Source organism: Rhea pennata, chromosome 5 (assembly GCF_028389875.1).
Source record: "Rhea pennata isolate bPtePen1 chromosome 5, bPtePen1.pri, whole genome shotgun sequence".
NCBI classification, from domain to species: Eukaryota; Metazoa; Chordata; class Aves; order Rheiformes; family Rheidae; genus Rhea; species Rhea pennata.
Window position 1 is genome coordinate 34420686 of NC_084667.1, and position 26494 is coordinate 34447179.

General features: G+C 41.7%; 1 protein-coding gene across 2 annotated transcripts in view; it reads left to right on the forward strand.

The window, feature by feature from the left end:
• DENND2B (DENN domain containing 2B) overlaps nucleotides 1–26494 on the forward strand; it is a 184770-nt gene that overhangs the window by 138626 nt on the left and 19650 nt on the right. For both annotated transcript variants that reach the window (XM_062576287.1, XM_062576288.1), the window contains 5 exons: nucleotides 645–754; nucleotides 2286–2355; nucleotides 11894–11971; nucleotides 16080–16220; nucleotides 19327–19475. In XM_062576287.1, the coding sequence (XP_062432271.1) occupies nucleotides 645–754; nucleotides 2286–2355; nucleotides 11894–11971; nucleotides 16080–16220; nucleotides 19327–19475 (548 nt within the window). The remainder of the gene's footprint in view (nucleotides 1–644; nucleotides 755–2285; nucleotides 2356–11893; nucleotides 11972–16079; nucleotides 16221–19326; nucleotides 19476–26494) is intronic.

Genomic DNA, 26494 nt, shown 5'->3' on the forward strand with positions numbered 1-26494 from the left:
GTACAGTTTATTCTAAATGATTTGTAAGATCATTTTGGTTAAGATCAATAAAGTTAGTAAGTGGGAAAATTAATAGAAGTGTGTTTCTTAAAATGGAGTCAGTCTTCCGGCTTTCAGATTTTTTCCAGTGCTCTTATGCTGTTATAAAGTGAAGAGCATAGAAAAGGTGATTGAGTGCTTTCATGACTTACAGAATTGCATTTCCCACTGCTGGAGAGTTTTGCCTGATGGTAGACAGTTTAAATACTGTGTTTAAATTCAATATCTAAATATTTCACTTGTAACTCAATTTGGCTGTATTAGGATTTGTGCCAAAAGCCACTGATGTCAGTGGAAAGACTTCTGCTAAGTGATGGCACTTCTCTCATGCTCTTGCAGCAGAAAGGAATTCGAGATAGGACTGTATTTTAAGTGGCCATTGTACCACAAAGGAATTTCAGTGAAAAAAAAAAAAAAAGTCAGTGATTATTGTGCTAGTATCTACAAGCCTCAGGCCTGGGGTCCCGCCTCATTCTACTAAGCCAAATAATGAACAAGCTGATGGGCCCAAGCTCTTCAGAGCTCATCAGTAAACCCCCCTCCTCAGAGTTGCTGTGAGGCTGGCAGTAAGGACAACTCAATGAACCTTAGTTTTTCCACTGCAGCTAGAAAGACCTACCAAACAAATGCGTGAAGCAGAGGAGCGTCTCAAGGCTATCCCTCAGTTCTGCTTTCCTGATGCCAAGGACTGGCTCCCTGTCTCTGAATACAACAGGTAAACACTCTTTTGCTCTGCTGTGGCTCAGTGCTGATGGACTGCATCTGGAGCAGCCACAGCCTTGCATTGCCCAATTAAGGAAGTAGCAGTTTGAATCTTGGCCACTTCAGACTCAAGCAGCTGTATTTAATTTTTTTAAGTTCTGTATTATTTTTCTTCCCCATTCTGTCTGGCTCACAGGCCTCTGTGGCTGAGGGGAAGATGTTTGAAGGTTCCTCCCTGTGCGAAATCCAAAAGCATAAATGGAAGTATTTAAAATAAATCTCAAAAAGGCCAGGGCCCTGCCCAGCACCATACCCCAGAATGCTTTTGTAACGTTGTTGGGCACCTCTTGGACCAGCTTGATTCAAGTTCTGAAAGTTGTTTTTTGATCATGCTCTATGCCAGCAGAGGAGCTGATCCCTCTGAGGAGGTGAATGACTGCATAAAAGGGGCAAAGGAAGAGAGAGCCAGGCTCACATTTTCCTTTCATTCAAAAGAAACCTCAAAAATGTATCTGTTCTTTTTCCTGCATTAGAACTTGATGATCTGAAGGAGTAAGTGTATATGACCCAGAATATGAGATGGCTTTTTAAGATGTGTGGCAGATGTGTGTAAATGAAGTAAGACATGTTCAGAGCATGTCTAATGGCACTTTCAACTGTGACATGAAACTAGCATTCACCTACAGGAATTACTGCAGCCAAAAATATGTATGGAACATTTTATTAGCTTTCACATGGCACATACCACATAACCCTACAGTAATGGTATATGCTGTGTTGCTTGGCCTTATTATTCAGTACTTGGAAGCATCTGGTTAATGAGGTACTGAAAACACTGAAGGAGAAACAGAGAACTGTGGGCATCATTGGTGTAAGCATTACACAGCTGTATTCTATATAATGTCATTTCAAACTTGCAAAGCAATCAGCAGTATTTATCAGCCCTGGCACAAAACATACGTGCCCATCTCTTTACCTGTGCTGTAATTACAGCTTTAAAATAGTCTGTTGTAATTGATACTTAGCCCAGGGGAGAATATGAAATGAGCTGGATTTTGCAAGGCTGTATTGTTCCTAGTTTAGAAGGTGAATTCTGTGCTCTAAGAGAGTATCTGTGGTTCTGCCTGTAAAAGAATAAAGCACTTTGCATGGGCCAACGAGAGGACCTAACGAAAGGGTGAGGGAGATGCAGCATTTGAATACTGCACTCAAAATCTGATTCTTGTGTTCATTCTGCAGTATGAAAGAACAGTCATGTCACTGAAATTCAGCACCCATCTCCTCTTATAATAAGATATCTAGGTTATCCAGGGCAATGCGGATTTTTATTTTTGATGGAATTTGGCCACACAGTATATCCAGATGATAGATGAAGGCCCTCCAGTGGGTAGAATCTCTCAGTGGATAAGGAAGTATCGCTTTTTAAATGATCTACCCCATAGCTACACTGCATAAAGATATAAGATAGTATAAGATAGTAAACTTACATAAATATAAGATAGATGTATAAATTAGTAAGATCTCAAAAATTTATTTTCTTCTAGTGAGACCTTCTCTTTTATGCTGACTGGGGAAGATGGAAGCCGGAGGTTTGGTTATTGCAGAAGGTTGTTGGTAAGTACATCACTTTCATCTCAAATTGCACAATTCTGTAACATAGTATCTCAAAACTATATTCTGAACTTTGAGGGTATGTCTTGTGTTCTTAAAATAAAACTGAGTTACTTACTCTGAAATTTGGAAATCTAAGGACCTCAAGTGAAATAATAACTTATAACACCTGTCTGAATCAAATGTATCCCAAGTCTTTCCAGATTCTTGTGCATTTCCTAAAAGTTCCTTGTGTGGAAATTTAAGTTTTGTATATTGCTTGGTTTTAAGCAGAAGCCGAAATATTACAACACTGCAAAGAAAGGCAAATGTGGTATTTCTAAACATTTTGAAGTAGTGTTTATCTCTTGGACAGCTGTTTACATCTCTACAGCATTGTGCCAGCACTGCCTCATAAGTCTGCAGCAGATCTGTGATGCAGGTAGATCAGCCACCTTTTCCAGCACAGGGGCAAGGAGAGTGGAGAACAGTTTTTTTCTATACCATGCACTAAGCTGATGCTGGTTGCAGGAAGTCTGGGTCCTCAGGCTCCTTTTCAATCCTCATGATCAGGGTTGGTCAATTAGTGATGTGTGGGCCTGACTCAGCCTATCTATACAGTGTGGTCTCATCACCTGGAAAATGGATGGGTCACTTGGCCAGTGAGAGTGAGAGCATGGCAGTGTGTACACATCATGGGAGAAGAGAATCACATAAAGGCAACATTTACTCAGCCAGGTGAAGCACAGTGCAAATACGGTTTTTGCTGTCTGTCCCCACAGACTTGACTGAGTGGCAGCCAAGCATACAGCAGCTGGCCATCCCTGCCCTAGCTCGTGCTCCTCAAGTGTCACATAGGTTTGGAGCTGATTGTGAATGACTAGCTCAGAAGCTGCGGCTCCTTTATTGTTCACCTTGCAGTTACCTACACTTGTCAGGAAAGCTTATGTGATATTAGAGCTTATGTGAATGCAGAAGCCTTTTGCATGTTCTGTGTGCAAAGTGAATTTGTGCAGCAGCATTGCAAGCTTGAAAATAGGTGCTTCCTTTCCAAGAGAAAAAGACATAGGCACTTTGCTGATCCCTTCCTGCCTTCTCCATCTTTCCAAGCAGGGAAACCCAGAATGTGGCTTTCAATAGACAGACCAACTTGCTGACATTAGAACAGCTTCATCCACACTGCATACTGTGTGCATCTGACCTGGCTCTTACTTGAGTCTATGTCAACACTCTTTGTCATGAGGACAGGAGATGCTCTGTTTGGGGGTATTGCTGTGTATGCAGTTCCTATATTGGGAAGATTTTTCTTTAAACTAATCTAACAAAAAACTTTTTTGCCAATTCTATGGGCAGTATTTGCCACAGGTAGTGTGAGAGTCTTGTTCACAGAGCCATGCTTACTCTGTATAAAGTGTGTAAGTGTGCGCCACAACAGCAAGATTTAAATGTGAAGAGGAAATATCAATGAAGGGTTGTGTTGCTGTAAAACTGGGACTGGTCAAGGAGTAATTCAGAAATAAACAAGTGGAGTACCTAGCATGTATGTATTTATGTGTGTAAACAAACATAGCAAGATGTAGGTCAACAGCACTATTCAATTACATTTTTATGTGTTGTCATTTAAAAGGATAATAAGGTATAGTTGTGGAACATTAACAAAACCTCAGAGAACATTGGCTAGAATTAAATTATGGAATGGTTTCACTCTACTAGATAAAGGTGATTTAAGACTTCTGTATTTCTGGAAATGTCAGTAAGTTTGGAATCATGCACAGAGCTTATTTTTGTGAAATGGAAAACAGCTGATCCTTGATCAGATTGGGACTGAAATAACAGACACAACAAAAAAGGAATGTTGAATCAGGCTTTTTTGTGAAGGATCAATGTATATTTCTTTTTATTCACTTAAAGCTCTGTGAAATCCACCCTAAAGGCAAAATAAAAATAGAATGTGGACATTCAGCTATTGCACAAGGTAAGTTAGCATATCAGGCAATACTGGGAGCCAAATTAAATCAGTACTACATACTTCATATAAATAGGGGTTTGAAATAGCATTGGGGACCATTTTGATCCTCCATTGGCCATGGCAAAAATGAATCAATCAGCAAAAAATAATTAGAAAAGGAAAAGTCCTGCTTTGCTAAATCTATCTACTAATTATTAAACCAGTTATAAAGCTGATCTGCTGCTGCCACAGCTGCTGCTGCCACCCTGGGAGAGCACCTCATTCAAGAAGTTTCATCTGATTCCAAGAACAAACTTACTGAGGCTGGTATGCCTCAGCTCATCGGTGCAGCCAACCCTGCAGAGGAAAGTGGGGTGAGGGATGGAGGATACTTTATGAGGAGGTGGCTTTCCCCTTTCTGGGGCATATCCTGCCCTGCCTTCTGATAGCAAAATTAGCACAGTATGGGGCTTAGCAAGAAAGAGAATTTTGGAAGCTGCAGAGAAAAATCAGAGCATTTTTCTATGTAGAGAAATAGCAAAAGTGGCAAAGATCTACTTTTACTTGGATTCTGCAACATCCTTCTGCCCTGCTGGGAGAAATGATGGATTTGGGGCTGGAAAGGCAAGTGCCTTCCCATAGATTTCTTTTTTTCCTCACACAGATTAACAGTTTTGCATTTCTGCAAGTGTGGGTGCATGGGTGGAATTGGCTCGCTGACGTGTACCTCAGTGTGGTATTTCTGTTTACAATTCTGGGCTTACTTTCCTATTTTGTATATGCAAATACAAAATTTGTGCAGGCAACAAAGAGCAGATAAATTCTGTAGGTGCTGTTTATACATCATAGATTTTTGTATTTGGGTGTCCAACTTTCTGAGCAGTTTCTGAAAGCTGCAGTCAGTGTGGCTCTGATGTCCAGGAGTGCACCGCGTCTCCTCTGGCAATCAGACCCATTCCAGAACCACAGGCTCTGTCAAATGTGATGACCATAATTCTGAACTGCATGCAGTTTTTGGCAAGTATTACATATGAGGAAAAATTGGGCCACACTGTGCAATATAGAACTTAAAAGAAAAAAAAAAAACTCTAAATGCATTATAAACTGTGCTGCTTCAAGACAAGCCAAATGCTACGAGGAGAATTTCTTCGAAAATCTCTCTCGTAATTTTCAGCTAGGAGTTTCTCAGATCTTCCTTTAAAGAATTTAGCAGTCATTGGCATCAGGCTCCATGGCTAGATGGACCAACTGTCTAGTCCTGTGTCGTAGGTAATATCTACTGTATTATTTCTGTCCATTTGCAGAGTTTGGTGTTTTGATTCTTTAATTTTTGAGATAATTACTTTTTTGTTAATGAACTTTTTGTCAGCCTTGTTTTTCTTTGGATTACTGTGATACGAACTGCCCTACTTTTTCTTTTAGGCCTTCAGATTGTTACAGTCCTTTTTTAATTTTTTTTTGTCTTGTTTGTACAACAAATCCTATGCAGTACCTACTTTAGATATATTTATATTATTTTCTTTCATTTTCAAACAGGATTAGAAAGGAATGTAACCTATTGTACTATAACAAACAATCCGCACTTTCATAGATAGCGTGAAGTTTTCCAGTTACATCTTGATACCCCTAAGGCAGTCATTTAACAGCTTTCCTAGTGACCTGATGTGAGAAATATGCATTTTCATATTAAAGGAAATGGGCAAATATATATCAGAGATATTAGCTCTCACTACTCTCCCATTTTACTGTCAGTGAGGCGTTTTGCTTTAATAACCCAAAGTAATTTCACTTTCTTTTCCACACTAATTAATCCACCAATTTGCTAGACTTTTTTCTAAACCTATTGGTCTGTAGCTCTGTGATATGCATGTGTCAGTGACGCAGATGGTTTGAGCAGTTCTTGCTGAGGGCTCAGACTCAGCTGGCAGGCTGCTGCCCTCTCCAGCTGCTATCACATCCGTGATGCTACGGAGTAACCTCCCCAGCAACGTGGGCAGGTGCTGTTGGGAGACTTGTAGTGCAGGACCTGCAGAAGCATACAGTAGGGAAGGAACAGAAGTGAAGGTGGTGTATCATGAACCTGAGTGCATGCTGTAAAATGCAGAACTTACATTTTAAAAACTTGGTTTGGTTTATCATCTAGTTTTATTAATCTCCTTGATTTAATATGTTAAAACATACTTTATAAAGAGTGTGATGTAAATCCCAGCCTTTCTCTGTCTGTGCAACCCTATAGGCTTGTGCAGAGTAATGCTTACCTTGGTAGGTAAGCAAGCATTACAGTGAGGAAAGCAGGGATGCTCTTAGCAGGCTGCTGCTGACAGTCTGAGCTGTGAGGCCCTCAGTGGTGGAAAATCTGCAAAATTTTCCTTACTGTGAGGCCAGCAGCTGGCCTGTGTAGCCCAGAAAAAGAGTGGAGACAGCCAGGGACACCAGACTTGTGTCCTTTGGGAGAGGCTTTGGTTCAGTGCAGATCCTGGGCAAGCTGGTGGTGTTTCAGGGGCTTTACAGCTGGAATCTGCAGCTGTGATAGCCCTATCCCCAGGGAGAGCCATGGTGAGTGAGCTCCTGTTTTATAAGATCTCCACAGGCAGCTGGGGCTTTACTGCTATGGGGGAGTTGATGCTGATGGGTGCTAAGTCTAGCTAGTGGGGCAGTGCTGGCCAACCCAAGACCTTTGCATCCTCAAAGCAATATCCTACAGTCTAGTTGCTGTAGATGGTAGCTGGCTCATAGTAACAACAGTAGAGACACACATTTCTGTCTTACAGGACAGATGTCTGAAATGACCCTGTTCTCAGAGCAAGCCTGACAATATCAGGGTTTCTTGTGAGTAACTTGGTACTTGCAGAAATAAAGTAAAAACTCACAGGGTCTGGTTGCCCCTATCCTACCTCTCTCTTCTGTCTCAACTAAAAAATGTCCCTCCAGCATTTTCCTAGGCTAAGACCAGCCAGCTGTAAGGGTCAAGGGAGGAGCAGATGCCTGTACGTGAAGTGTATACATTAAAACGTGAAAACTGGTCTTTAAGTGGGACGGGTTCTTCGCATTTGCTGGGGCAAGAGAGGGAATTTGCTACAGCATAGAGGCAAATCTTTTGCAATGCAGGCTAATGTTTATGGAGCTGCAAAGAGTTTATTGGAAAAGCTTTCCTCCTTCCCTCCCGCCTGCCCTCCCCTAGCACTTTGACAGCTCTGGGCACACTGGATGCTCTGCCATTAAAGGTTTATATTACACATATACCAAGAAGACTTTAACACAAGCTTTAGACACCAATTTAAAACACCCACCATTTTTCATGGTTTTGGTTTGAATTGGCCCTAATAAGGATAAAGAGTTGACATAGAAACATGCTTGTGACCCAGGTGTTAATTTTAAACTCCCACTGCCTGAGTTGTTCTGATTCCTGATGCCATGGAGGCACATCTGCGGTTCTGGGGATGTTGATTTGCTGGCCAGGCTGCAGCTTAGTTCATGTGGCCATGAAGATGCAATTCTGCTGAGGTTAAGAGACCAGTGATCTGATATGACACAATAACCTGAATTCCGAGCCCTCGTTTCTGCAAACCTACTTCTCAGTGCCCATACACGTAGGACTCTCATTCTTTAAATTAAGCCAGACACAAAATATGAGACTTCCCAAGAAGGAGCCTTGCAGGGTTTTCAGTCTGTCTCTTTCTCTCTCTTTCCTGAGCTGCCAAGGCTCATGAAGTATATGCAGAAAAATGATCATGGAAGCTATCTGCTCTGCCCACTGGTGTCAGCTGTTCAGGCGAATCACACCACCTGCCCGTGGGTGGCTCTAACTTATGTAACTGAGCAGGTGAAATGTGTTTCTGGAATACCTTTTGGAAAGTTACTTTATAAACTCTCTTTAGCTGAACAGGACCAGTCTGCTTCCTGGGGTTCCCCTCTTTCATCCTGCTGTTTCTCTGTTTACATTTTGGCTTGAGTCTGCACCATTCATTGTTCCCAGTTCAAGACAGTCCTAGAGGCAGGTAGGATTAAAATAGTGTCTTTTTCAGTCTCCTGTAGAAGGGAATTCACATGTACACCGTGTGTATTCATTGCAAGAAAATGGCATGGGCACTGCCATTTAGAAATAACTATTTTTATGCACTATCTCTTTTATGTGATCATTGTCTTAATTATGGCTAATTGTATATGAAGCATCCATAACTGATCTCTCAGGGGGCCCAGAATGTTAGAGCTTACCCAGAGCTGATCTGTACGCTTGGAAGAGGCAGCTTCCTTCGGCTAGCTCAACTGCTGCTGTGCATTTGTGGTGGTCCTTTTCCACCTGCTCCATGGCAGTCCTTACTGCTTCCTCAGATTGCCCTAGTGGTGCTCTTTGGGGAGTCATCTAGAAGAGCCCACACAAAATGTCCCAGCCTACTTTGGGGGTGGGAGGAGTCTTTAGTGAGCATGCTCGGACAAGCATTCTGCAGTTGGTTCTGGGGTTGTGAAACCAGGAGGTTTCCTGACATCCCCATCCCTGTCCCCAGCACTGTCTTTAAAACCCGGAGAGGTGAGTTATGTGGCTGAATGGCTGGCTGGTGTGCCCACTGCAGGAGGGGAATGCTGTACCTTCAAAGCAGGTGTGTTTGGCATATGGGAGCTCCCCAGCACTGGACTGGGCTGGGCTGGGAGCACTCTGAACACCTCTCCCTGGATCTCAGGCACCTGGGCAGATCCAGTTTGAAAGAGAAAAATGGCAGGCACCGTTGTAGGAGCAAAGGCCCTGGGTTTCCCTTGCCAGAGGCAGCACGTAAAGCACATTTGCAGAGGGCTCAGATTGCCCTGAGCTATTTGCCAACCTGTTCTGATGCAAGTCACAACACCTCCATCCCATAGCTAAAGTTCTTAGCAGTTTATGTTCATCTTCTTCGGAGTCTGTCTCCTATCACCAGCAAAGATTATGAGCATTTTTGTTAGTGATACTGGATTAAGGTTAAAAATATCCTGGGCCTCATGAAAAAAAAAATGAAAACAAAATGTGAACCCTTTCAATCTTCTGCTTCCGGGAGGAAGGTAGTGCGTTGAGGCAGAGTCAGTCAGTCGGGTACCTCTGAGGTCCTGAGTACAGCCTATTTGCAGTGTGCTACAGGGAGCAGTGGGGACATGATTCCCAGGTTGCAGCTGTCTTATAAAGTGCAGCGTGCAATTAAAAGTACTCTCTTCTGGGGAAAGGGGTGGTAAATCTGTCCTGTTGGCCAACCCCGGCCCCTAAGTCTCCACCAGTGGAGGGAGATGAGTCCAGGCAGAGAAGGGAGGTGTGTGGCCAAGAAGGTTAAGATGTGAGTCATGCCCTGTACAACACTTTTCTGGGAAACAAACTCACAAAAGTGAGCAGGTGTTTTGGATCCATCTTTAAGGCATATGAGTCAACCCCTCCATGGTGTAAATTAATGGCTGAGGGGAAAGGTCATGAGAAGAGTTCTCAGTGTTAGAAATTCAAGAAATCCTGCCCCTCAGAATAACCCTGCTTGAGGCATTTGCCTGCTGCATCTTACAGATGACTTGTATGCACCCAGGAGGCTGTGCTGCTTGCAAGAAAAGGTCTCGGAAATAGTAGAAAAGGACACCCTATATGAGAAGTGCAAGGAGGAAAGAATCTCAGGGACATGTAGCTTTTACATTTGAAAGCAATGATATTTCATAAAGCAGAGTCTCTGAGTAAACGCTGAGCCGTTACTGTTTCTGGTCTTATAGATGACCCAGGAATGTGATGTTTTTACTGGCACTCATTAAGACAGCTCTTGATTGGGAGCTGTCCAAGACTCCTGGCATGGCTTCGGCATTCCTGCAGATTTGACAAAATGATTTTAACCAAAATCCCACATGCTTGATATAATCACTCAATGCCTTTAGAAAGGGTTTTATACCTAATATGGACAAAAAAGGGTTATGCTTTTTCAGAGATGTGACGTGTAGTGAGCAGGTTTGGATCCAGAAATAGATGCATCTGTATTCACTTAGTCTTGGTATTTTTTCATGGTCTTCATTATAATTGCCCAGGCACCTGCTGGCTGTCCAAGTCTAGGTTGCAACACTCAGATTTAAAAAGCGCAGCTACCCCTCAGATTCTCTTGATTGGCATCTATGTGGCATATAATTATCAATCACTGCAGGAAGTTATTCACTGTATCGGCAGAGTCTAATGAACACATAAAGACAGAGGGTACTAGCCTTCTCTGTGGGTAGAGAGGAGATGGCAGGCCACTTTGGCTAAATGTACAAGCAGGCAGAAGCAGACGGAAACAATGACTCCGAGCAGAGCATTATTATTAATGAGGATGATTCGGTCACTGCTGCATATCGATAATGCACAGCTGTACAAAGTGGCTAAGTGACACCACATGATTCTCTTACAGCCTCTTTTTACTCAATTTTGCACAAGCACAGCTGACTCCATAGGGTCACAGGAAGCCTTGCCCTGTGCCTCAGGCCTTGCTTTGAGCTTTTGCTCCTGGGGTGTGCTAGTGCACCTGAGGCATTCTGTGCCGTGGTGGGCATAGTTTCTGGGCTAGGCAGCATAACTTGGGAGTACATCTGATAGTGTCTGAAGTTGGCAAACTGCCTTGTTAAAGTAACACCCTTTAGGAAGTGTGTGCCCAAACTGGTGAAAATCAGCTGCAGCTACACAAAACTGAAATGCTGCATCCCACCTATTAAAAACACCATGAGAGGCTGTTATGCGTGCCCAGGATGTCACAGCCATCCACACGTGCTGTACGTGTGCAGGATGCAGGCAGACTAGCTCTCCCTTCTGCAGACCCTGCCAGTGAGGATGGGGTTTCTAAAGTGTCAGTATTGGCCTAATTATACTTCTTTTCAAGTAAATAAGCTAAATACAGGAAGGGTTGTGTCTTTCTTTCTCACGCAGTTCTGCCAGGACTTTACTTACAGTGGGCAGGGTTGCAGATTCTAGTAAGCCAAGGCAATACAATTTAGCCCTGCCAATTTAAACCATCTGCCTCTCTAAGAAATATCTTCAAGAGGAGGGCTATAGACGGTGGTGTTGATAGTTTTGTGGAGGAGATGCATATTATAGATTCATACTTGCCACTGTTTGTTATTAAAGTTTCATGTGTATCAAACATGAATCCGAGGGAGTTAATGATTTAGCTCATGCAGCGTGCGATTCTTTAGCTCTCTGAGCTCACTTTCTGCAAGTTAAGCTCTCTCTGAATGTTGTGGAGTGAGTGGGGAATTGAAGCCATCATATCCTCCCCTTAGCATTGTAGTCCTCATCTCCCAGCACATGGCCCCAGGGTGGCCTCACTCTTCATGCCATAGCAGGAGCAAAGGACAGTGATAGCAGAGACATAAGATACAGTCATAGTTAAGTGTGCTTTTATGGCTGCAAATTGAAGCAATGTTGGAATACAACTCCAATGCACTGTGATTTCCAAAGTGGATAAGCACTGTTTATGCTTTCTAGTTTCCTGTCTTATGGAAGAAATGTGATGCTTTTCCAAGAGTAGCTGTTTTGATGGAGAAATGGATAGTGAAAGATGTCACATTATGGCTAAGTGTGATGAGAAAGGTAAGGGTATTTCCTTATGACTCCAAATTAATGTGTCGTTTCAATCTCCCTTTCACTGTTATCAGCCAAGTGGAAAAGGCCCACGTCTACCTGAAGTTTATTGTGTCATCAGCCGGCTAGGGTGCTTTGACTTATTTTCCAAGGTAAGATTTCTTTTTTTTTCAGAATTGCTTTTTAAATTGACTATTTACTGAGAAACATCTACAATGATGAACCAAACAAGGAGAATTTCTTCCTTTGGTGGGAGATAACCATGTTTTACAGTTGCTGTTTTGGATATTCCATCTCTATTATTGGGTTCATCAAAGAAGGTCGTATTACTTCTGTAACTGAGGCAAAACTTGATTCAAAAAGCATCTGGGTGTCTGTATGATTTGGCTGACTGGAGTTTTTTCCATTGTTTTCTAAAGCCACTCTGTGCTGAGCTGTAATTCTTGGCATCCACGATTTGAATGATGGGCCAGTACTACTTTTATTCCAATACCCTGTGTAATAATGATGTTAAGAAAAAAGATTATTTAATAAGTGAATTCTATATGTTTAACTCCATTGGCATGTTTTTGTATCTTAACAAGTTCAGAAAGTGTGGCTAATCATCTAATTGGCCTCAACATTAATGAATTGAGAGTTGCATCATGTGCTGATGTGGTTTACCTAAGTAGTAAATTTCTTGACACAGGAGCTCTGAGATAGTAAGCAGGGCATTGCAGCTAAACTGAGACATTGATAGCCTCAGAAGCAGTTAGCTCTAAGTCAGTTCCAGAGCCCCAGGCGTTATTCTTTCGTAAGAAAGAAAGGTTATTAGGTACACTATTAAAAATGTTGCCGATTGATTAACATTTGAAATATCTCTCTGGATGCCGCTTTACTGCCCCCCATCCTGCAAAATCTGCTGATCGCCTCACTATACCATATAGGATTTGCGGGTGATTTGTGGAGGACAAGGATATGTCTGATTTCAAATGGCTGCCTTCCCTTTTTTGAGTTTTGATATGTTGTTTATAGAAACATTTTTTTTAACTCACCGGCAATTTCACTTCAGGTACCAGAAAATCTCATAGAATTTAAACACAGATTTTTTTTGTTCATTTATATAGAAATAAAGTTGAAACAAATATGTAGATCGTATAAGTTAATAAAAATCATGACATTTCTGTCAGTCTTATGATTTAATAACCATACAGAATGTTATCTTTCATCAAAGCAAGTTTCAAGGTTTGCTAGATAAAACTTTATTTAACAGAAACCTTGTTGGAAGAAAAACATTTAGGTTGAAATAATTAATTGCAGATCTGCTTCTGACAGAACTTTCAGAGCTTTCTTTCATAAAGCAGAGCTTTCTTTCATAAAGCTCTGAAACCAAGGGTTTATAACAGTGAGTCTTAGACATAATATGTATCTAAACACAGATATCTGTGAGTGAAACAGAATGCATTGTTCTGGGCAGGATAACATAGCTCACAAGAATGATGATCTTGGAAGCTAATGATATGGAGAGAAACCCTGAGGCTCTTCATTTGCTTTGATGTTTTTCTAATTTTTCTAGTGCCCTTATTTCCCAAGGAAAACTTGGGAAAGGGAAAAAATAAAGCATAAAATATGAAAATTGGAAATTTAAGTATCCTGCTTGTAACTAGCTGGTTATAAGCAGCTGGGGTATAAAGTCTGCAGCAAACAACAAAGATCATACCAAGGAATAACAGTGACAGGCCAAAATTGCAAGTAATATGCTTTCCCAGTTAAATCTGTAATCTGAATGAAAGAGTCTGATCACCCAGTCAAGCTGAATCAGCGGCTGACTGATTAGTATAATTTCACTGGCTTCAGCAGGGGCTGCGTGCTGGAGTCGCAGGAGAGGAGGCACGGTAGGCAGGCCCTGTGACATGGCAGTGTCTGTTCAGGCCTGAAGGACTTCGTCTTGGTGCAGATAGGAAGGCTCCCATCAAATTTTATCTATTGGGACCTGAATGGGGATGTCACTTGCCTACGCTCTTGTTCTGACTGTGAGACCACTGAGGGGCTGGACCACAAAAATAGCCACCCACACAGAAGCTTAGAGACGAACAAAGTCCTGCAAAGTGCTAGGCAGTTCCTGAAGGCATCAAGGGAGAGCAGGGTGTTTGGCAGTGTGTGGGGCTGATTCCAGCTGCAGGCTGAATACAGAACATTTCTTAAGTGTATGCTCCAAGAGCTGCATTTGTGAAGAGTTTGGATGAAAGAGCTGTTAAACAAAAGAGAAAGAGAAGAGCCTTAGCATACCTGTGGGTTTTGAAGATGACGTAGTGTAGTTGCAGAGAGGAGTTCGTAAGAAGTGAAACAATCTTTTTCCAGTATAATATTGGGCTATCCTAATCAATAAATCTAATGAAAGAGAGGAAAGCAGTCATGATGCTGCACTTTGCTGAATGAGACAAACAAGGAAGAATTACTTTCACAGAACAATATGAATGATAAAAGACCATGAGATATTAAACCTTGGATATTATTTTTTAGAAAAGCAAAGAGAGTCCTTTGTTTTAAAATGTTTATCATCTTGGCTTTTTTGATATCCTGCATTATTTTCATGTTTCTTGAATCCTTTTATGTTCACTGTTGTAAGACCTACTGCTGAAACAGACTTGAGAACCATAGATATTTTTACTTACAGACCCATCCAGTTCATCTGGGCATCTTTTATTCACTTTTACTCACTTTTTATTTGTGTTGTGAAGTTTGTTAGGACTGGGATATGACACACACATAAGGTGACACACTACCTTCCACAAAGATGTTTTAATTGAATGCATCCAAACTGAAGCACAAGGGACCAATGCCAGCAATGTAAAGTGTCACCTAATGACTACAAGGGAGATGCATGTTGGAAGGGTAATGACAGCAGGCTGGCAGCCTGCGGGAGTGCTGAGGCACCCAGGGTACAGCCTTGGTTCATTACTAACTGCTTGTCTCTAGGGCAGCTGGTTTTGTTTGATTAGAATGATTGTTGCTCTGCAAGTTACATTAAGAATGAAATCCATATATTCATTTATGGTCATCTGCCATTTCCACTAACTGGAATGCAAGCTATGTATATATACTCAGGTATGTATGTTTTAGAGTTAGGCTTTTACGATGTAGTAAAGAGGGAGGGGAAGCTATGCACCAGTAAATTCCTCTGTTGGCATTTGATGTCATTAGGTGCCATTTTATCTCACCAGCTTGTGCATAAGAACCCTTTAGGAGTCTGTTTCAATGAAAAGCACTTCCAAGAGAAACAAGAGAAAATGTTTGGCTCAGACCCACTAGCTCTTGTATGGCCTTTTGCTCTTGAGTGGTGGTTAAAAGATCACTCTTTCAGGTCAAACCACTAACTGCTTTGAAGCTTGCTTTTTCTTCTTCTTTAGGTTTATCATCTATATGGTGTGTCTAATATGGGAAAACTTAGCTGTGATCTAATTTATATTGGCCCACGTGACCAAAGAGAGATGAAAAAAAAATCCTTTCTATTTGTAAGGAATTCCATCTGCTCATTTTAAAACTAGATTGCCTGCTCTGTGTCATGTCAAACAGAAAATGACCCTAATGCAGGCATCCAATGTAAACAGCTGGTCACACTTCAAGAGCCTGCTCATGGCTGGCTCCAGTTTACCGTGGAGACTCCAAAGTGAGCGCTGTGCCTGTGGCCAGGTCTCCTTCAGGAGCTCTTTCCTGGTAAAGGAAAAAGCAGAGAGTGACGGGGTTGTTCTTCCTGCTGGTCTGGCTTTTGTTCTGCCTTCTCAACTGAAAGGAAGGAGCTACAGCTTTGTCATTGAACTTGGACATCTGTAAGTCTGGAGATGCCCAACATGGAAAAAGGTGTTTCTTCTTAATGCGAATCTTGGTCTGCAACTGGGACCTGACACTCACGTGGCCTGTCATCGTGGGATTTGTCTTGATCTTTCTCTTCTCCAGCTGAGTGTTGTTCAGGCTGAATCCGAACACTATTGATCCCTTTTTACCATGTTGTGTGTTATCTCTGCTTTCCAAAAACGTTTTTTTCTTCTTTGTCTCTCTGTTTAGCTGCATTCTAGAATGGGCTTCATTTCCTAATTGGAAAATGGACCATTCTCAAGGTAGGGTCAAATCTTGTGACTGCAATGGTAGTGAAGGAGTGCATGGCAGAGGAGAATTAAACTTAGCTCTGCCATGTGCTCAGGCACACGTGGGACAGAAGGTGCTTCAGAAGTGTACGTTATGGTGACATGTTCTCTCTCTCTTGTCTGGCTAATGGATCAGATCCTGGATGAGGTTGAAAGGCGAAGGGGTATATCTGCTGCCTTGGTTTATCCATTTATGAGGAGTCTGATGGAATCTCCTTTTCCTGCACCTGGAAAGACAATCAAAGTCAAAACCTTCCTACCTGGAGCTGGAAATGAGGTAAAAAGCAACTACAAACATTAAAAGTTGAAGCCTTCTTGCTCACCACTCCAATAATAAACAGCAAAAGAGAAACTAGAACAGACATGTGGGTACTACAAGTTCTGTGAGGTGGCACATCCTCAAAAAGAGCAGTGCAAGAGCTGCCCCTATGTTGATTCATTAGTGCTAATTCCCACTGATGATTATAAACTGTTTTATTTTAATATATTTGTTATTTTATCTGTATTAACAAATTGTGTTTTTTAAAAAAGTCCGTATTATGTTTGGCCTAGTGTAGTTAACAGAACTACAATAAGAACTGCTAAGTGTGTACTAGTAAGAGCTATAGTGTTGCTGAGTTTTATCACAGTTGTAAAAGCTAGCATAAGTATCAGTTTCCTTTGTTGACTGTGCTTGAACAGCGAGCTTGTGTGCTTGAACAGTCAAGCAAATGGTTGTTATTGCAAGCCTGATTACTGCTGGTCATGGCATTGGTAGAAGGAGTGATTTGCAGCATTTTTAAATGGCTGTTTTCTGCAATACCTGCCCTTTACCTGGCCCTCAAAGCAGTAGTTTCTATCTGGAAAAACAAGTAATAGAAAAGCTTTTTGTGTGTATATGCAAACATATAATATATTAAATTTCATTTTATTATTGATTCAAATAGCTAAAAGGCCTAGCATTACATAACAAATGCCTCGCTGCAAAGCAGCGGCAGTGGTACCTTACTTAAAATGTTTTTTGTAATTTGAAGGTTACTGGCCATTTGGCACATCAGATTCTGATCTCTGCATGTCCTGCTGTAAATATATGGTAACTCCACTCAAACTTATAGAGAAATTATGTTACTGCAAGTGGGAATAGAATTTGGCCCAGGGGAAAAAAAAAATATCTCAGAGTCAGTTTTGCAGTCATATTACTATTTTTTATGTTTAATCGTATTTCTGCGAGTTTAATGCCATTGCCTTCAATAGATTGGGGCTATAAAGTCACTTGGGATGAAAGGTAAAGGGTTCCTTGTTAAAATGATTTGCGAAGCATATTTAGATTACATGTATTTTTTCTGGAGAAGCAAAGGAAAATTGAGGGGCTGGTATGAGTAACAGCTATAGGATCTGATGATGCTTTTTTGATGTGACTCTATCTGGGAACCATGGATCTGCAACTTCTCTATCCTCAGCTCAAGCTTCTGAACTCTCCCAGAGAAAAATATTGAGATAATTTCAAACAAACAAACAACCCTATTTTGGCTCAGCTTTGCTCTCTGTTATGCTAGTACGAACTCGTTATTTAAACGGAATGCACTGGCTTAATTAGGAACAGAATCTTGTCCTTCCATTGTGGCTCCTCTGGCCTAAACAAAGATGATGATTAATTGGGAAGTAGACAGTATATTTCCTTGTTAAGAGCAAACTGAAGCAGAAAGCTTTGCCAAGCAGCAGAAAACATCCATGGCATTTGTAAAAGCTGCTGTAACTTGCAATGCATCCTTCCCTGCAGCAAGATTTCAATGCTGGAACTTTTGCAGCAAAGCTAACTCCTTATAATCTGGCACTTAAATATAATTTGAGCTTTCAGTCACACTGCTAAGGAAGAGAAATGGGCACCTCTGCCGAACATGAGAGAGGACAGGCCACATTCTCAGAGATGTGTTAATGGATCACCATCGTTCCACAGTTTGACTCTTACTGCTGTTTGGAGAAGCAAACTGCTGTTTGCAGCAGCAGGGTGATGAGTATAAAATGCTCTAGTACCATAATGTTCAGGTATTTCAGGCATTAAAAAAGCTAATCTGTATAAAAATATTGTTCTAATAATGACTTTCTTTCTACAGTTCTGTGTCACTGATCACAAAACAGTATTACAATTTAACGGGTATGAACTGGTTTTGTTTCCAGTATCCTGTGGTTTTGCTGCAGATCATAGCGTTAAAACATTATGTTTGTGAGGAATATTGTTAGGGTTGTTCAAGTTTAAACCCACTACAGTATGCTATTGGAATACAGTGTCACTTGCATGAAAAAGTAGAATAAGGAACTTTATTTAAAGCAATAAAGTGATGGTGATTTTTGGACGTATGAAGAGAAGGAGACGTATATATGTTACTGTTAATATGTCTGCAGAGATTTCAACACAGCTTTAAATTGGCCAACGTTTCTCCTTTCCCCTCTGCTTCCTTGAATTCCTCAGTAATTCATCATTTGCTGTCTTGCACTTCATATATTTCTTCCTCTTATTATTCTCTTCTTCATGTTATTTTCCCTCTTTTCTTTTTTTCTGTCCTCCATCTTCAAGTTCCACATCTGAGCATGTTAATTGCAGAGTAAAAGGAAGATATAATAAAGGAGTCAAGCAAAAGGCATTTGAGAAAAGCAAGGAGAGGGCCTGAGGTCATGGATGAAGTGTGAAAATTAGACTTTAAAGGGATGTCAGAAGTCACCATCTAAGACCTTGTCCTGACTCCCCAGTTAAGTATATACATATATATATAAATATATATGTGTGTGTGTATATATCTATATGACAAAATAGGCTTTAAACATTAGACAGTGAATTATGCTTCATAAAGCAATGAAAATGATGTAAATTAGGTTTTAATTTTGCTCAGCACTTAAATTTAGTCTCTGACTTCCTTCTAGATGTGAATTTGAATCACTAGCCAAGTTAATAACAAACTTACATTGCCTTCATGGCTGTTTATATGCAAACTAACTTGTATCAGGTTAGCCAGTAAAGAGCGTACCCTCCCCTTTTAACCCTGTAGGCTTCCCTTCCCAGTGTTTTCAGTTTGTTACTTGCTTCATACTGTTGACTCAGCCAAGCTGTACGTCTCTGATAGGGCAGTTAAAAGTCAGAATTACGCCTTCCTAGGAAATGATGGTGGATTTAATGCACATAATTATGTTCTGGGAAGAAGAATGATTTGATAGTGAATTGTGCAATACACTGTTCTCTGGGGTGCTGTGACTCCAGCCTGTTTGCAAATGAGGCTGGGGAGGTTTTCTACATCCTCTGCCCAGCAAGAGGGGAGCAGAGCTGGAGGGCAGGAGCCAGGGTTCCAGGTGTCCCTGGCACGCTGCAGCCTGACTGGGGAAGCTGACTAACTGTTGTTGAATGTGTGCAGGTGATTGAGCTCCGGCGGCCCATGGATTCACGCCTAGAACACGTGGACTTTGAGTGCCTTTTCAAGTGTCTCAGTGTACGGCAGATCATCAGGATCTTCGCTTCTCTGCTGTTGGAGCGGCGTGTGATTTTTGTAGCAGATAAGCTCAGGTAAATGACAAAGGGACCTGAACCACACATGTTGTTCAGAGCAGTACTGTCTCCTGAAACAAAAGGCTGTTAGAAATGGCCAGAAGGATTGTTGGATGTGAGAATCCACTCACTGCAGAATTTGAATAATTTTTATATCAGTGGCAGTTATTTGCATCGGATGGTAACACATTCTCCAGCTGTGGAGAATCTCACTAGCTACAAGCCACTTATCCTGTCTTATTTCTGTTTGTAAAATGAGGAGGCCAGTACTTATCTGCTACATATTCAGCTAATGCTTGCAGTGTTTGGAAGCAATACAGTCCTTGCAATATTTTATTTCTGTTTTGGAACACAGCTCTCATGAACAGTAGCAGATATTGTCACTAACGTGTTCCCCCTTGTGTCTGTTGGTTCCTTGCAGCTCAGCAGGGAAGTGGGGTGCTGAAAGTTGCACCCTGATTTGCTCCATGCAGTACAGAGAGTTGGCAATAGGGCTAGGTTTGAAATCCCACAGTAACCAAACCTGTGCAGAGTGAATGTTGAGAATGCCAATATGGTCCTTCCCAGCTAGTCACAATATTTTTCCTGGTGCTCACGTGACCTGATAACATTTCCTTTCTGAAGTTCTGTGTTGAATTTCTTCAGCCTGCATCTTACTTCCCTTCTCTGTGAGTACTCTCTCCTCCCTGCTTCCTCTGAGGCTTGTGCCCTCCTGAGGCCTAGGCAGGGAGCACAGCAGGTCACAGCTCTGCACAGGAGCTCAGTGTAGGCTGCATCCCTGCCCTGCAGCTGTGAATCAGCCGTTTTTGGGGTGCTTGTGTAATCCATACAGAAGTGTGTGGACATTTTAACGATGAAATTCTTCACTGTGGCATGATAAATAATAAAAGATGGCAAATAAAGGTAAAGACCTTAATGTATTAGATGCAGGAACATCCAGCATCTTTTAAAAGGACCCCAAAAAACTGTATCGATGATTAAAAACAGATGGGTTGACCCAAACAAACTCTGTTAAATGCTTTATCAGCCCCATCCTTCTCTGAATGACCACCAGAAATAATAGTTGCCAGTTGGCTGCCAGTGTATACAGTAGCAAAAATACTTTGCATAGTAAAAGCTTTACAACCTTTAGGGGGGAATTTCTTAAAGCTGTGGACCCTTTTCAGGCTATAAAATGACTTCCTTAGTAGTCTTTCTTGTTGTCTAGAGCAAAAGGAACCTTTTATTTGGTCCAGTTTGCTGTCAGTAACCCTTAGCTTGATTGACCATTTGGGATGACTTAATTTCACATAAACCCCCAGGGAGAATTGTGCAGGTAGTTGAGGGTTTCTGTAGTACTTTAGAAGATACACGAGTCAATCCTAGGGATACTGGAGCAGGTGGCTTTTGAAAATGTTGTTGATGTGTTCCTTCTGGCTGTTTTTCTACAGCATGCTTAATTACATTGTTCTGCCTGTTTCTATTTTACTGTTCATTTAGCAGAATTAGTGGCACACACAAGTCTGACTCAGAATGACACAGTTCTGTGTTCCTTCAAATGGCACAGGGATTTGAGTGGAAAAGCACAGCAATGATGTGGAGAGAATTAAGGCTGTAATGTGGTGCTGCCAACTGCTGCTCCACTTTGGAGTTCCCAGTTGTTCCTCTGAGAAGTTGTCCTGGTTGGCAAAGTACCCAGAGCCCTTGATCTCTTGACTGCAGGGGCACTGCTGTGGGAATGGCTTACTGAAGGAGGCATTCTCCAGTGGTCAGGGCTGAAACAGAAAGCTTTTCCCTGGAACGTTTCTTGGAGAAAGCCAGCCTAGCCAGTGTCATACAATGCTTCTGGGCACCACTCAGTGGGGGCGGGGAAGCATTTAAATCTACTTTGACAGGCTTATGGCAGCTTGGCATGGAAAACACACGTTGCCAATGCTGAGGGCTTATAGTAGCCCAGGATATGATAGGACAATCAGGGTTTTGTACATAATGCAAGTCTGAATGGACGGTAACAGCTTAGGCTTGTCTGTGCAATGGCCTGTTCCTGGAAGGTGCTTCAGACCTACAGGTCTCAGAGCACAGGGGTTAATGGGGACTCCTGCCTAAAGACAAAGAGCTGCTGTTCCCCTTTTTGGCACGTAGAAACAGGGCACCATGACCAACAGGATCTAGAAATAATAAAGGTGCTTTTAGCAATGTTTAGATGTCTGCCTCCTTCCCACTGAAAACATTCTCCAGTGAACTCTTTCTGTTGTAAGAGCCATCCGGTTAGGGGTTGTTAGGTACTTCAAAAAGGGAGAGGATTGAGACAGATCAGAGGCCTGCAAGCTTTTGTGAGAAGGGGCAGAATCCAAGCAGCATCGGCTGATGGACACTCTTGCAACTGTAAGTGTACCTGTTCATATATAAAAAGTTAACTTATTGTGATTATTTGATATACATTATTTTGTTTTGTTAAAAAAAAAAAAAAGAAGAAGAAAAAAGAAAAAAAAAAGGAATATGATGTAATCTGACCTGGTAAACCCTGGATTAAGACTCAAGAATCCTGAGTTTTCTTCCTGAACCCACTGACCTGTGGTGTGGGAACACATGCAGGAAATTTAGCTCCTCTCTTTCTTTTGTCCTTCTCTTCTTCTGGTCTGGTCTGCCTGGGATTCTAAGCTCTTCAGGAGAAGATAATTTCTTGCTCAGTGTGTGGACACAGTTATACCTGATATAGTATGGCTTACTCTCAGCACAGGGAGCTAGGCAGTTCTGTAAAAAAGAAACTAATAACGAGTCCTTTGACAAAGGCCTGGAGAAAGCAACAGTAAGAAGTGGATTTAGATTCAATATTTGCTGAGGTTTTCATGGTTTAAATGGGGATGAAGTCTAAAATGAAACACTCCAGCTTTGAGCAAATAACTGTCTGTTTCGGAGCCTTTGGCTTGTCTGACATGAATTTTGTTTATGGGCACCACAGCTGAAACTGAAGAAGTTTACCAGTAATGTGGGAAAAAAAAGAAGTGAAATATCTTACAGGTCCTGCCTATGGGCCCGAAGAACCACAGCAGGAAATTAAAAGATTTTACAAGGCTTTGATTTTTGTATGTACCCAAAAACTAGCTTAGAAAGAAATGATGTTGAGGCTTCAAACAATGAGATGCAATGGGCTTTTGTGGCTGCCTATTTAACAAGTCTCTAAGCAATAAAAGATTTCACACATTATACAAGTTTGGGAAAGTCAGGCCTAGTGAAGTGAGATTCATTTAATAAATTGTTATTTATGGTGCTTACAGTGCCCAGAATGTGAAAATCTGTAGTCCTTGATCTTTGCTCAGAAGAGGAGGTTGCTGTTTTCAACACAAAAAGTGATGCTATCAGCAATTAGGAAACAAAATTAAGGTTTGAATGACAGGACTGTGAGTTTGCCTTGTTTACTTATGGATGTTTGCATTTAGGGATTTTTTTTAATAGGCTGCTTCTGTATTTTCTTCTGCTTGGAATTGGGTGAATAAATCCCTGCAGCAATTTGCTCACCTTCAGAAGTGAATTTGACTCTACCAATGACCTCTTAGTATCTTGTTTTCATCAGCAGTCAATGGATAAATGGTGATAATAAAGAAATTTGGAATAATAGTAGTAGTAATAATAAACAAGTCATAAAAGAGCAACTTAAAGCTCCAATTCTTCAAATGTCTGCTGAAAGCACTGCTGAGGTGGTATGTCCCATCCCAGTCTAAATCCTGGTTCTGGTTGGGAGCTCCTGTTTCTGTTCTCGACATTATGCCTGTTCACCCCAACTCTGAGAAATCCCATGACTCTGCCAGCTGCAGACAGAGAGCTGTGCTGGAGTAGCCCTCTGGGGTTTGAAAAGACTAGGCAGCAGATGGAAAATAAGTGGGTTCTACAGCTCAAGGGACCTTGATGTTGCTGCAGGCACAAAGGTAGCAACGGAAAATAAATACAAAGCAAACAGTGGAGGAAAAATATTTCTCTGCTTGTTTTAGTTTTATGCTGAGGAAACAAATTTGTGGGTGTTTGCTGAGAAGGTCATGTATCTGTGTCTGTGAGACCAGTTTTTTGACTTTTCCTCTGAATGTTTGGAGAAGAGGAAAGTAAGTCCTTGGGCGTCTTAACATCCCCTTGTTACAGCTCAACTTTTTATAAATAGAAAACACTCTTGCTGTAATCCTCTGTATTGTGAAGAACACTGAGCATATTTTGCCTGCTTTTCTCATGTGGGTCCAATCCAAAGCCAGCTGAAGTCGGTGGGAGAGTCTGGTTGAGGCTTGTCTTTTGCTGCAGGTCTACATCCAAGAATATTCCTCCTCAGTGCCCTTTATGAAGTTTTAGGGGTTGCAAAAGGTGTCTGTAGAGTCCCTGCTCTTGTAAAGAAAAAGTAAGTTATCATTGTTGTACATTTTTCTGAAATTAGATATTTCAGATGCTTCTCAGTGATGCAGGAGCATGGGCCTCAAGGAAGATGTCCTTCACTGGTAGCAGTGAGATTTGTGCTCCTAGAACTTGAAAATGTACTCTGAGATAAAGGTATGACAGGCTTTTCTCCAAGTGGTAGTGCCAGCTCAGAGAGCTCCCTCCCTGCTTCCCTCTGTCTGTTGTTGCCCTGTTCCATGTCTTCCCCCACCCCCAGGAGGCTGTACTGACCCAACCATGGCAAGAATTACTTGTTTTACCAAGTTTTTCCAAGCCAGGGGAGCCCTCTCAGCTGATCACAGCATGAGCTTGCATGCTGGGATGGGGCAGGGCACTGGGGCTGGGGTGAGTGGTAGGGTTGGGATGGGCACTCTTTAGGCTGACATTGCCAGCCTAATATATCATGTATTGTCTTTACATGTGAGCCGGGTGAACTCAGAGTATCCCAGGCCTCAGTTCTTCCCAAATCGAGCAGTCTGGAAGTCAATCCACCTGACTTCATCTGTGTGTGAGGCAGATGTGAGGGAATGTGGCTGAGGTAATTCTGGGCTTTATGACAAAGGTAAAGCTCCTGCACGTCAGTGTCTTCCTCCCTTAGGGATGCAGCGAACAACTCCATCTCTCCAAGGAGAGGAGTATGTTCTCTTCCCTGGTTCTCTGCCAGCTCACATGCCCTTGCCAGCATTGGGGGAGCCTGGCCCACCACCAACAGCAGTCTGTCACCTGCTGTGGTACAACCCCATGAAACTCCCCCCCTGCAATGCTCACCCTATAAAGGCAAGAGGCACCGTTGTTAGTAGTAGCTGGGCTCCTGTGAGATGGGAAGACTTCCAGTAAAGGATGAAAACCTTTCCGCCCCTTCCTAAACTATTTTGGACTGTCAGGAGAAATCTGTAGTCCAGCACAATTGTAGAAAGCTCAAGCAGATCTTAGACCTAGACCTAGACCTAGAAAGGTTATAGGCTCCAGACAGGAACACTGACTAATACAGGATAAAGGCATAAAAATGTAAATAGCGGGGGAAGTCATCCCGCAGGCATGTCTCTGTCAACTTTGTAAAGCAAAAAGGGAGCAGAGTGTACTTGTGTACAAGGGCAAAGGTTTTCAGAACAAACAACAGCATTTCCCTTATCTTACGGACAGAGATGGTTTGGGGCTGTCCTTGCTACAGTCAGGATGTTCAGAGAGCCTTGATGCTTGTCTTCATATTTGAATCCATTGTTTTGGGAATCATGAGGCCATGCTATAGAAAGCAGCACATTTAACAGTTAAAGAGACAGCCTGGTCTCAGTCTCTCAGTGCTTACCTGGAAGAAGGATGTAGGGTCCTTTCATCTGTCAGACAAAGTCATAATATGATCTCATGGCTGGAATTAGTATTTGCTAAGGGGAGATAGGCTACAATATTTTAGTAGCAAGAGAAGATTATTGTTTCTCAGCCCTGTAGTAAGGTCAAAGCTGGAAAAGTGGAAAAGCAAGAGTAGCTATACTTCAGGGCAGATCACTAAGGCAAAAGCTCTTTCTCTATTTTCTGACTTTTTTCCCCCCTAACATTAGGATATAATTCTTACAAACTAATCCTGCAAATGATAGATCTGACCAGGGTCACCTTCTTCCTGTTCTTTTCCAGTAGTCTGTCGTATTATAAAACTTGTAAAACCTTTTAACCTGCAAGTTAAGAGGTGAAAATACATATGTTAGGGCAAACAGAGAATGTGTGCTCAGTAAACACACAGTAAGCTTTGGCCAGTAATATGGATTCCTTTACTTTCCCGCTGTCACAAAAAACTCCAGAAAAAACCAGGCAAATTTGACAGTAAACACATGCCAGAAACCCACTCATGAGGGAGAATTTGCTGTGGCTGGTCTCCAGCTGTTGCTGTTTATTCCTATTATGTACCATTTCTCAGGACACATTGCAGGAGATATGCCCAGATTATACATCTTCTCCCAACAACACTATGTTGAGCTAAAGGTTCAGCTCTTTGGAGGAAATTATTTTTTCAGTCATTAAAAGTTCACTGAAGAAGGTGTTTAGAAATGTGATCTAGTGCACCTACTGAAATGTGGAATAGCTCACAGATCTTTCATCAAAACTGAAGAGAAATCAGGATGACTGTCTTTCCTGATGGTATTTTTTAACCAAAGATCTTTAAGTGCTTTCTGAAGATGGTCAAGATTATTAGGCTTGTCTGGTCTGACATGCCAGACACAAGCTAGGAAATTTCTCTCACTAATTCCCACAGTGGAAGGAATGATCACTCATATAATTATCCAATATGCAATCATGCCCAATAGACAGAATAAATTCTATGGCAAAAATATCCAGTTCTCATGTGAGTAAACATAGTATTTTGATTTCCACCAATGAAAGCTGTATCAGCTCCAAGTGATTTAGATTTGATTCGATCAATCCAATTGATTTCCAGTCAGCTCCAACTGATTTAGAAACCAAAGACCACCCATTTTACTTAAGGTAGAGCAACTTGCAGCTGCGTTCATCTTTTATATAAAAAATGCATCCTGTGGAGTCTATCTGAGTCTCTGTTACCTTTTCTGCAATCACTTTCCTTTTGCAAGGCTTTTATTTTTCTCAGTCTGCTTACATTATGAAGCATTACTAAGTAGAAACATACATTCTTA